This window comes from Alosa sapidissima, chromosome 2 (assembly GCF_018492685.1).
Source record: "Alosa sapidissima isolate fAloSap1 chromosome 2, fAloSap1.pri, whole genome shotgun sequence".
Classification (NCBI taxonomy): Eukaryota; Metazoa; Chordata; class Actinopteri; order Clupeiformes; family Clupeidae; genus Alosa; species Alosa sapidissima.
This window is the reverse complement of record NC_055958.1, coordinates 19,934,187-19,947,312: the sequence shown is the minus strand read 5'-3', so window position 1 is coordinate 19,947,312 and position 13,126 is coordinate 19,934,187. Positions and strand designations below refer to the sequence as shown.

The 13,126-nt window shown below is 43.5% G+C and overlaps 1 protein-coding gene across 3 annotated transcripts in view; it reads right to left on the bottom strand.

The window, feature by feature from the left end:
- Positions 1-12,160, bottom strand: part of LOC121698071 (receptor tyrosine-protein kinase erbB-4-like) — a 226,116-nt gene extending 213,956 nt beyond the window's left edge. For 2 of the 3 annotated variants that reach the window (XM_042079809.1, XM_042079818.1), the window contains exon 1: positions 11,774-12,160. In XM_042079809.1, the coding sequence (XP_041935743.1) occupies positions 11,774-11,852 (79 nt within the window). In that variant the 5' untranslated portion in view covers positions 11,853-12,160. The remainder of the gene's footprint in view (positions 1-11,773) is intronic. The other variant, XM_042079827.1, reaches the window with a different exon arrangement.
- Between the last annotated feature and the right edge of the window lie 966 nt (positions 12,161-13,126).

The window sequence follows — 13,126 nt, the reverse complement described above, 5'->3', positions numbered from 1 at the left end:
GTTTGTTGTCCTAATTAATTCGATTAGAGGAACGCTGGGGCAGATGGTGTCAGGGGAGCGAGAGGATCAGCCCCTCCATCTCCACACTTCTCCGCTGGTGATGGAGCGATCCAGAGAGGCGCCAGTTGCGGGGGACCCTAAACCTGTCCGTGCTTGAGTGAAAAAAGTAGAACACTTCAGATATGTATGTATACTGTATGCAGATTAGTTACTTAACACAGACTCAATAAGGTCTATGATGACTATCAAATAGCCCAGCTATCAAAACATCTAACTTCATAACTTCACAAACACAGCACACACCTACTCTAACTGTACCTCAAAACTATAAGCCTATCGACTGCTATTTGTTATTTGTTTTGCCAAAAGCATATCACAACCAAAATGTTGGTAAAAAAATAAAAAATAAATAAAGTTGAACCAATACATGATAGTCCTGTATTTCGTTACATATTCAAAGTTGTCCTTTTAAATAAAAACAAAACACATATGAAAGTGGCCAAGTCCACCATAGACCAGTAATTATTGTGTGCTGTATGTGTGTGATTGTGTGTGTGCGTGTGCGTGTGTGTGTGTGTGTATCTGCTGGCATGTTTTGCGGTCCACATTGCTGGCCCCAGAGTAAAGGACTAAAAGTGCTCACCTAGGCAGTTAAGGATAGCTGTGAGGCTATAAAACTGGCCGCTACTGCATACCACATCGCTCTGATTGGCTTTCCCCCTTGGAGATTGGAGGTTACATCACCTTAACTTTGGGGCAAGAGCTTAACCTCATGACAGATGGCTACAAAGAACCTCTAGCGCAAGCAAGACTACAAAAGAGGAAATGTACTGAACTTGGGAATTCATGGGAATTCACACAAGCTGATCTAAATTTAAAAAGTTGAGGTGTACTAAATACAGTGGCTTGTCCATCGTGTAGATGTAAGAAACTTTTTGCACACCTGCGTTAATTACACCAGTTCATGTTTGTTCTCGTTACTTTGTTTACTTCACTGATTACCGTTTATCTGATAATGGCCAGCCAAAAAGTACTGAATACATTTTGAATACCACTTCGCCTTACAATAAAGAAAGTCTGAAGTCTGTTATTTATTGCAGCCTTTAGCAACCCAATTTGCTTCCTCAAGATAGCCTAATTATGGCTGAGGTAAGAGAAACTGGACCTCTACCTACTTCAATTTCAACTCTCCACTGAGTTGACAGCAAGTGTTTTCATTTTGCCCTGCATCCACTCTAGCATTTACACTCTTAAGCCAGTGACAGTAAAGGGTTGGTTCTATGAACCACCATTCAGAGGGAGAGGATGTGGCTATGGGGACAGAGCACCCAGAGTACCGGTACTTCAGTCTCTCTTTATCTCCGCGTCCTCCTCATTGACTGCTTTTGACACAACAATTGACATGCACTAGTGATAAGTACATGATGAGACAACATCAGCATCATGAGGGAGGCACACAACCAAGTAATTAGGGCGATCATATCTTTTAAGCACAGTTCATTTTAGTCATTTAACATCATTATTCACTGCATTTCACAATGGATGAAACCGTGTACAGAGTGCATAGACCATTCTAGACCCATTTCAGTGTTTATGCATGAATTGAATATTTTAGCAAAAATATTGATATTTGGTGGAAGTGTTTCGATAACGAATCACAAGAAGTCATAATGCTGTATCGTTATTTTGTCCCACCCCTACTCTTTATGTATCTCTCTGAGGAACTGGACACTCCTAACACCTATTTCCTGGACCACAGCACCCTATCAAATGATTATAATCATTAACCAGACTCATAGCAGTAGACATAACTATATATTTTTGGTCCCAAACCGTTTACATATGCTCAGCGTCCTCCTTGCCGCCTTGGTCTGCCTTGCATCTGCATATTTCACACATACGTCCATCCAGCCCCGTGAGCGCAGCGGGCCTGGCCCATGTTGGGCCGCTGGTGGGCCAAGCAGCTCAAGCTGCCAGCTCCCTCGAGGGCATGCGGCGTGAGGTGCCGTTAGGCTGATGGGATGTGGCAGCTGGGTTAGCTTCCTTTAGCACCCAGCCTCTCTTCATGCCACACTAATTACAAGAACCCAAAACCTGCGAGCGAGGAGACAGACTTATTGAAAGCTAATGAGGTGAGCTGGACTGGCTGGCTGGGTGGAGGCTCGGTGGAGAGAGAGAGAGAGAGAGAGAGAGAGAGCGTGGCGGCGGGGCCAGAAAATAGTTTGGGAAGGAGGGAGAGAAAGAAGAAGAACGATAGACAGAGTGAAGGAGAGATACTGTAGATGGAGAGAGCTTCTTGCTGCGAAAGACAGCTGCTGATTTGTGGTGGAAATGAGGGTCCGGCGAGTGGAGCTGGCAATGCAAGCAGAGCAGTGGCAGTGCACTCAGCTGACATGAGACACAGCACTGATTAGAGCCTCACTCTGGGGCCCATATGGGGCCATTTTCCAGGTGGAGAGAGAGGAGGAAACCAGTCCAGCTGGAGGGGTGAGGAGGAGTGTAAAGAGGGCGAGAGAGGAAGAGACATGCAGAAAGGGAGAGATAGAAAGAGAGAGGAGGGGGGCAGAGAGAGAGAGAAAGAGTGTAAGAGAGTATCCATTTGAGCCATGTGACTGCAACAGCATGTGTGGCAGTTATAGTCAGATAGCACCTGTGTGTGTGTGTGTGTGTGTGTGAGTGTGTGTGTGTGAGAGAGAGACAGTGAGACAAAGAGAGATAGTGTGTTTGAGAGAGAGAAAAAGTATGTGAGAGAGAATGAATGTTGTCATTACAACACTTGTCAACTTTCCGTTTCTTTTATCAGAGAAAGGCACAGAATTTATTTGAGCACCATGATGAGATTCTGTGTGAAGGACAGCACTGCCGGCCATCGCTAGCTGATCTGTGCGCTTAAAGCTCTGCATGATGATGATTTTCCAAAGGAGCAAGCGCTTGACATGAATGTTTTATTAATCTCACTGACTCCAGCTTATTGGCTTGTCACTCTGCCAGCAGACAGCAAAAGAGCAAAGTCAGGGGTAACGTCAGGCAAAAAAAAGAGCCATTTGCCTCCCTCAGTTGGGCCCAGTCCTTTGTCCTACTGCCTAGCAGATGGAGATGTTCAAAATAATAGCCCACTTTCTCCGACAGCCGTGTTTCAAAGGTCCACAAACCACCATCTCTATACAGTCATCTGGCTTTTGACTTCCAGTACTTTAAAAGGGACCATAAAACAAAGAGACACTGTTGCTCTTCTTCATTCTGGTGAAGCCTCTCCTAGTACTGTGCACTAAAGCTGCATGCCCAGAAGGAACTACATGCTTTAGTCATTGAAGGGGGTCACTGGAGAAAAATAACAGATCTGCCACTGCATATTCAGTGGCACCAAAGCACTAGCCCTGGAGCGGGAGCAGGTGGGGCACAGGTGGGGTTATATTTGGGCAAAGCAGGTTCACTATACAAACACTGACAGCGAGCGGGGAAGGTCAGGAAGGACTGTTCCCTGCGCTGCTGAGCGGAGGCTTGGGGCAACAGCACACAGTACATGCCCTGGTGACAGCCAAAAAAACAAAGCCGGGAAAAAAAAGTAATCAGGTTGGGGTTTTTTTCTCCACGAAAGCACTCCTGATGTAGGATGCACTTCCGTGGCTTCCGGTAGTCGGCAGGACCTCTCTGCACCCCCTCTCACGCCTGCTACTTCTTCAAAACTCCCCTGGGCCTCGACTTCTGGCAGGGGATGCAGTGTGGAGGAAAATGCGAGACCAGTGGAGTCAAACGTCCAATCAGCCTCCTCTCCCGCTATCTATTCCTTCAGCGCTCCCGTTGACTGCTCTCCGCTCACACATTTTTTTTTTGCCCACATCTCTGGCCCCCTTGCTTGGGAAGCGGAGGCTTGTCCGTGCCAAATCCATCAGTATGAGGTGCCAGTTAAAAGATAGTGCCATGAGCTGCCAGACGGAGCAGCCAAACAGATGAATGTCCACAGACTGGAGTGGTCCTTCCCCTGCCACGCTGAGGGCATTCACAGACAGATGGACTCAGTGAGAGTGAGAACTGACAAAAAAAAAAAAAAAACACTGGGCACTTGAGGGAGTATCAATGGACCAAGAGACAGTCAGGAAAAAAAAAAAACTTTAATGGAAACGATTCAGTGGGAAGAGAGGTCACATAGAAGATGGATATTGTGGGTCTGACTGGCCTGTCCATGTACTGGTGTGTGTCCACATGTGTGTGAGAGAGAGAGAGAGAGAGAAGACCGACGTGGGAATAGAGAGAGGCTGTAAAAGAGCAAAGAGCATCTGTCTGGCAGCGTAGCAGCTCTTAAAAGAGAAGGAGCAGGCTGCGTATGAGGGCGGAGGACCAGAGCGATGTCAGAGAATGTGTGTCCTGTGGCCAGCCAGGATAAAACGTCCCTGTCACAGGCAGAACAGCTCCCCAGGGCTGGGCCTGATTAATTGGGCTGTCCAGCCCCTATGATAGTGGCTACTTTAGCGGCGAGCTCACAGGAAACTCACCGATGTCCCTTTCACTCCTGTCCCTGCTTGGGAGAAAATGAGTGGAGGGGAGAAGAGATGGAGGGATGAAAAAATTTGCTAAAATTAGATATGCTTCCCCCCTCTGTCTGACTCCCCTTTTCCCTTTTACCCCCTTACTCTCTCTCTCTCTCTCTCTCTCTCTCTCTCTCTCTCTCTCTCTCTCTCTCTCTCTTTTCACTCGTTGCTACAAACAATCTTGCATCAGCATCCACCTCACCTTGCCAAAGGGGTGTAATGTTTCGGGTGCAGGCGCGTGGCGGTGTAGGACAGAAGGGGGTGGTAGACAAACAGCAGGCGTCTCAGCGTGCTCGGGCTGCCTGCTCTCGCAGGAGAGCTCTCCATCACTTACACCAGATGCTTCACACGCAGATATGGATGCTGACTTTATTCTTCTTTTCTTTTCTCCCCCCACGCGTGTTTGGGCATGTATGTGTGTGTGTGTGAGAGAGAGGGAAAGAAGACGAGGGAGAAAGAGAAAAAGAGAGAGAGAGAGAGAGGGAGAGTGTGCGTGCATGTGCCAGACAGTGAGAGCGAATGAGAGGGAGATAGAGAAAGTTCCCTGCTTTGTCCATGGCACGGGTAAGAGCTGTGATTAAGCACCGCTGTCCCAGGTAAATGGCCACAGAAGGCAAAATGCAGCAAACGTTGACTTTGGGCTGGTAGAGATATTTTGTCATTTTCTCCCCCACTCAGAGTCCTCATTTGTTCTGGTCACCCTCTCCCCCATGCTGTTCATTTCTCCTATTCACTGCATCCAGTAGGAAATAGCAGCGACCAGCAAGGCAATGCAGAGCTGTAATATTAGGCCATATATGAAAACCAAAAGTAGAAATTGGCAAAAATAGCACTGTCTGTTCAAAGGCAAAGAAACAAAGGTTACAACTCCAGTGTAGATTCCAGTGCCAATGGCAACATCAGTGTAACTGTCCTTCTCAGCCAGTGCCTGATTTTAAAACCCCCAAAACCATGACTGGCTGGACCCTGCTCTTCAGCCTGGAGTTGTGCCTGCTTCCCTGCACCCAAAAACAAAAAAAAACCCTTTGTCTGCACAGCCCCCCCCCCCCCCCCCACACCCAACCTCCAGTAACCAGTCAGCCAGGCAAGGTCAATTGCCTCTCCCCGCAATCTCATTCAGTGCTTTATGTACCTTTACACCTGGCATTATTTCAGCTCTGCTGCAAGGTGACTGCTTACGCTTCAGAGGTTCAGCTATGTGATGGTCGGTGCAGTAGAGAGCACCAGCAGACGCATGGTGCAGGGCATCCTTAAAGGGCAGGGTCAGGTCTCTGTTGCCTATACTTGATATACATCTCATCCTTGAATAAATATTTATTACTGTTGTAATCATTATTCCATCTCTCACACATTCCAACTCAGTTTGTTGTTGCCGCCCCAAATTGACCTCATAGAATCCCTTCTCTCCTTTCTCTCTCTCCCTTCTTCCCTCTATCCTTCCCTCTCTGTCTGTGTATTCCCACACTCCCTGATGCCTCCTTTACAGCTGATCCGTCAGATAGCGGCCTCATTTACTAAAGGTCATGCTGGTGAGAGATTAATTTAAAAGGACAAACTGGAAGAGGAATTAATAGCCATCCTTGCATACAATTTCTTAACTTTATGTCTGAAACTAAACAAAAAAATGTTATAGTTAAAAAGTTGATAAACTAACATCCATTATATTTTTCTGTGCAGTGTCTGATTTGATACATTGTCTGCGTTGGGATTTTGATAGTACACAACATTTTGAATGCTTTTTCATGACAATCACCATCCCACTGAGGGCTGTCATAATTGCACCGCATGCCGATTAGCAGTGAGTATTTTCAAAAGGACTACAAAAGGAAAGAGCCAGAGAATGGAAAAAGAAAGAAACGGTCCCCCAGAACTGTAAAACTTGAAACACTTCTCACAAAAAAGGGGACCCTGTCTGCATAGGACAGTTTGCCAACCTATTATTATTCTTTTATTTGTTCATCTTTTATTATACAGGCAAAGTGAGAGAATAAAACAAGTTGCTGTCAACCACTTCTGAAGGCATAACAAGGAAAAGTGTAGAAATTAGGGAGTCATAATTAACTGACTTAATTCCACACACTGTGGTAATGAGTGCGCTTTAGCAGAGATTAGGCATATATTCATTGTCATCCTAATTCCCCCCTTTTTAGGGGCACACACAAAGAGAAGGGTGGGAGCGGATGAAAGGGAGGCAGACTAGTGCGGAGGCACGGGCGACTGGAAGAGCTCGGCACAACGAGAGACTGACGCTGTCAATCAAAGTGGAGGCTTCACTGCCACTGCTCACGAGTCCTGTGCAAGGCTTCGTCTTCGTCTTTAAGCCTCATGGCATAGAACCCCTAATTGCAGCCTGACAGACAAGCTCTCTGACTTCTGAGTGAAGCACAAAAGAGGCACTCAAGCTTGTTCTTGGTCTTTCTTATTCGCATGCTCCTCAAGTACATTTTGAATGGCATTTTCTGTGAGTCACCGTTGGACTGATTTGAATTATGTTGATGCAGGGAGGTGAAATTGAAGTTCAATGTAAAACAATAGCTCCCAGCATCTAGAGCGCAAACTGACATGGTATTATTTGTCATTTTTGTGACAACAGTTCTCCATCACCCGTTGATATATCTGAGGATGTAACATGCAATGCCTGTTTATTTCAAATATGAGAGAACTCACTATAACCCAGTTTTAAACATTATACAACCCTATAATTAATGCACACACATACAATTATAATTTATCACACATACAAACATATCAGTGTGATTGCCACGTATAGTGCAGTACAGACAGTACATACTTGTGTATGTACACATTGTATATCAATGAGGCCTGCGTGATTAGAAATCTCTGCAGGCCTCATCTTGCCCCTGCATGTAATCTGTTCCTCTTCCCACACACAACAAACAGATGCATATTAGGAGAAAACCATTTAAATGTGAGCTGCACTCTGTAAGGCTGATCAAATATGCCTGGCAAGACTTTCACAATGATGCATCTCTTTGTGCAATGTTGAGGCTTCTGATACCTTAACAACAAAAATACATCTAATCCTGAACTATGTTGGCAAACTAATGTTTTCGAATGCTTCACACCTGACCCTTCCAACAGATTCCACTGGAAACAGACAACATAGGCAGTTGAGCCACTAAAACACACAGTGCTCCTCTTAGCTGATACTGCTGCATATCTACCTTTAATAAAACACAGCCAGCAACTCACACAAATCATATCAGAACTCAAATAAATGAAATGATTACTGGGCACTGCTCAAAATTTAATTTAGACCGTCTTCATAAAGGTAAGAAGGAGCAAGCTGGTAAAAACACTCCCATTCTCATGAGCTTATGGTTAATGTCTATGGATGTAAAGTATGGCAAAACAAGAGTGCAGTTTTCTTCGTCCTCCTTTTAGACCTGTTCCTTAAATACCAAGAGACAAATATTGCTGTAAAAAAGACAAATAACTCAAAAGCTTCCCTATTCAAATGAAACAATGCATCACCCGCAATGACTGAGCCTCCTCATCATAGTAGTGTAACTCTATCAGATACTACATATACTGTAGGCCAGCCTATGGTCACAATTTTCTCATCACCTAACTTCCTATGGCGGAGACCATGACCAATCTGACCACTATCCCTGGGGCCCTCTACCTGCTCCTATCGTCTCTCAGACCGCTTGGCTAGAGGAAGAAGGCATGACTCCGAATGTTGCTGCTCTTCCTGGGGCCCAGCGTGTTGATCAGGGGCCCTGGGCTCGAGTGAGACACTCCAGGCAGGGGCAGAGAGCGCCACGCTGCATAGAAAGAGCCGCCTTTGCTTGGCAAGAGGAAGGATCTGTGGGAATCAAAGCCCGCTTTTCTTCCCATTGAGTGCCACAGGCGCTGGGGTCAGAACGCCTTTCACAGGCTATGTTAGATGGACAAAATGAATAAGACGCCTTTGTGAGACGATGGCTTATTACTGTGTGGGCAGGCAAGTGTAACACCATCTCCGCATGCTTTGATAACACAGAAAAGAGGAAATGGAAGGGGAAGAGGCTGCTGCTCTTGACACCATGTACAATCACTGAGGACATCCATTGGCTTTGTTGTCAGCTTTCAGAATCTGAGCCAAAGTATGTAAACATTCCGATGGACCATGAACTTGAGAGGTGCATGCAATTGAAAGAATTGTATCAAGTAGCATTCAAACAGACCTTAACCATTGTTTCTCTGTGGCTCAAGGGTTGTCTAGAAATCAGCTAATAAGATATGTGGCCATTGTAATGTACTGATACATCAGCTAATAAGATATCTGGCCATTGTAATGTACTGATACTTTGTATCTAAATCATGTAAATGTAAACCAAGCTATGCTAAAAGCCATACAGTTCTTGAATGCTGGTTGGCAGCACTGTTACAGTGACAATTGAATAAAAGTGACACAGTCAAATTGAATATTGTAAAGAGATTTGATTTCAAATTCAATGCAGTATGCATACAGAAACTAACTTGATAAAATAAAAAGGCCAAAATAGAATAACCATGCATTCAAACCACACCAATCTTCTAAAAAGCAGTGAAATACAGATGAACCAAGAGGCAGCCACTGTAGGCTAAACTGAGACAAGACTCTACCCAACCACTACAATCCACTCATTAGCAGGCCTGGCCCTGTTGACCTATAGTCAAAAACAGACTCTTCTGCATGGCCCTACTTAGAACTATGTCTCTGGATGAGACCGGGGTTAGACAGATCGTAGGCCATTACCAGGCAGTTACCTATGATGAGCTGTACAAAGAAACACAAATGCATCCAATCTAACTTTGCACCTAGGACCAAAAATAAACATAGACCGAAAACTGCCATTTAAAATGTCACATCAGCCCTCTACAACTACAGGCTGGGATTTGAATTGTTTGGTCCAGCATCGGAGAAAAAGGCAGCACTGAGCTAAAGGGAAATGAGATTGAAAGCTAGTTTAATTGCCAGATGATTAATTTTCTTTGGTACTGAATCTCTCTTCTCACTGACTGGAGTTAATCCATGCTTAAGCCGATTAACACATATGATATTTGTGTTCACTGGTCTTCAATCAGTGTTTTCCACAAGAACTGTAAAATGTCATTTAGTGGCCTGATTTAAATTCACAGCCCTTGGCTGTCAGACTGGAAATGCATTGAATTATTATTTTTAATATATATACAGTAGATTCCAAATACAATTTACAACACAATTTCATTCTTAACGCATAACAAAGCATTCACTGCAACCAGCAGAATACATCACAAAAGAATGCTTGTTAGGTCATTCATGACATAACATTTGACACGTGAAAAGATGGACTGAAGTAAAGTCTTGTGTCAGTGGATTACCCTCAAATACAATAAAGGCAAACATCTGCAAATGATTTTATACTATCAGAAACAAAGAACATCAACCCTTGTTCTCTCCACTGTTGCTAAATCTTGGCGCCTCTCAGCGCGATGTCTCATGGCTGAAACAAACGCACCAAATCCTGTTGCTAGAGCCAAGGGGTGGCGCACCGCTCTGTGTTCGACATCAAATGATTTAAATAACCTCTATGCTTTAACGTCGGCTATGTTGATTGTATTAACATCATAAGAAACAAACATAACCGCAACTCAAGATTTTTATTTTTTTTATTGTTATCTTGAGTTGGATCAAGAAGGTGGATAAAACGCGTCTGTTGAAGGTGTTGTAAAAAAGACTACATGTTAATTAAAAAGCCTAATTCCAAGACAATGTGTTATTATTGATACTAAAACAAAGTAAAACATACAGTTAGTCGCTTGTGAGACAGCTAGACAGAAATAATTCAATTTCATTCAACTGATGTCACTAAAGCTCACTTAAATAGGACCGTGTGGAAATAGTGTTCACAGAATGTTACTTTAGACAACATGATTAATGCTTTACGCACAGTATTGCTACACTCAGCACGAGGACATTGGTGGAATGTTTGTGTGTGTGTGTGTGTGTGTGTGTGTGTGTGTGCGCGCGCGCTTCGTCCTTATTTAACGTTAAACAGGAGCTCCGGATCATACTACCACCATGTGGATATTCGAGTGTTTAAGCTCTCAAACGGAGTTTATTTTGCCAAAGCCTTATGATACATGTGATACACCTTTTAAACCATCCCCAATAAATGTCTTAAATGCCATTTGAATTAACTTAGGTGAGATAAATTAAATCAATAATTAAATCTTATCAACTCTGAAGCACCCATTCAAATCATACGCACTAATTAGTGAAATGATCACAAAATGTGATTTATTCTTAAACTAACTTTTATTCAATTATGGACACGTTATGCGACGCTCGGGTATAAACAAGCAGGGGAATCTGCCGATATTGAATTGCAAATACTATGGTCTGTGCGTAGCCTACTGTACATCTATAACGAGCGGAGAGATTATAAAAATAAACGTAATCCTAATAAACGGAAACGTTAATCAATCAAATGTTATCATCTACATCGGAAACAAAAAAGTTTGGCACAGCGATGGGAAGAAAATCCTTACTGACAAAACATGTTTTATCCAGTAACACTTATTGTTCTCTTAAAAAGCGACAGAAAAAAATCTGGTCAGGGTAAATTCCTTCTCCCACAAGGGACGGGGTAAGAATAATAACGCTCCAGTTGGAAGAGCTGCTTTGGTAGTGGGACACGTGCGATACCGTTTCACTGCCCCATTCTTTGTAGACTACATTCAACAGTGTCTTTATGTGCCCACACCTGAAATGATTGCTTCTTATTTAGATGCTCAGAAAGATGTAGACTGAAACTGAAGTAAAGAATCGGTTCAAGAACCCAAATGAACCTGTTTTCTGTGGCAAGAAAAAACACTACCTCTGTAGGGACTCTAGAGTTGACTGCAGGCTGAAAAGTGAAACAAGAATCGCACCGAATGTTGTTTTCAGACATGAAAGGAAATACATTCGTTGTTTACGTATCAATTAATGTGTTTACCAGTACATTTTGACAAAGCTGCGTAGGTGGCTTCTGGTGTTTATGAAGCTACATTGGCGTTAGAATTGCACAGTGTTAATGTCAAGTTAACTATCCTATTTCCGATTATCCTGGTTATACATTGCATCCGTTGTCTGGATAAAACAGATCTTTCTTTTTTAATCGGATGCTGTGAGCGACCCTCTTCCTCAGAACGACGGGAAAGTAGCTTTACCATTCGGTAAAGTGAACAGTCATGACAAGCTTGCAAACACTGCTGGCAGAACTGTCACTCACCTGACTGAGAGGTGCTCATCCGAAACACGACTGAAGTCAGAAGAAAGCCAAACAAACACGGAGAAGACGCCAGCTTCATTTTGGGCAGAAAGGTAGTAGTAACTCCTATAATTCACATGTCCAACACCATATCCCCTTTGCGGTTATTAGCGCTATTATTTTAATGAAGATTTTTCAAATGTCAGTCTCTGTGCGCACTTCTACTTTGCTTTACTTGTCCGCAAACTCTTTTTTTTTTTATTGTTTACGTTCCTCGATGAACTGTCAAGAGTTTGAAACAGTGGCGTTTCCCAGGCGCGCAATATAGTGGCTAGACTAAATCGCAATGCAATGCTCATGCCATTACTGTCTTCAGACTTCAGTACGCAGACGGCTCACAGGCTAGACACTCCCCCATACGCGCGTACCCTCTCCCTCTCTTTCCAGACATTGGACTATACTAGAGTACTCGTAAACCCGCCCTCTTCAACTCGCCATACTACTATTGGAATTTGAAGTCTCCGAGTTCCTCCACGCTTACGCCTTGTGATGCACCTGTCTGTCAACGTGGAATAATCACTTACAAGCCCGTTATTATGCCTATAATCATATTACAGTACAGACAAGAACGGTTTTTGTATTATTTTAATGTCTTGATCATGAAATGGAGATGCAGCGTAATACGCATGGGTAAATTAATTATCGACGACCTTACTAATTATATTCTTTATGAATTATATCCAACATCACTGATGTACTTTCACTACGTGGCCTGTCTATAGTCTACTACTTCGGTTTTCCCTATCAAAATAAAACAATGGCTGCTTTGTGGTAGTCTTCAAGAATTGTCCTTTGAATATCATTTCACTTCAACACCTGCAAGGGGTTATGACTTCCTGGAGCTACAATATGCTGAAACATCTGGTCTTCCTCCCTCACTGACAGTGGTGACAAACGCATGTTTTAAGAGGTCAAATGGGAAACCCCCCAGAGATTATAATAAACAGAAGGGGACAGATTAAATGTGGGCCAGCATAACCCTTTTGGTGTTGATAACGGTTGAGGGATATGTCCTAAACATTGACTATGGTGTTTTTCCCCTTCGGATGCAAAACGCAAGTTTGACTTATTTGCTTATAACATAATTGCAAGTAAAGAAGAGGAGCACAGAGTTCCCTGCTCGCTTGATGCAATCCATGCAATTTTGACTTTCGTGGGAAGTGCGATTATAGAGTTAACCACTAGAGGTCGGTGTAGGTAGATAAAATAACAAGGTGTAATAAAAAGCATATCTTCAATTTGGACCATTTTGATGCCTACCGAATGTACCGAAACTCTGATGTAGGCCTATCTCATTCTTGTGAATTCAGTGTG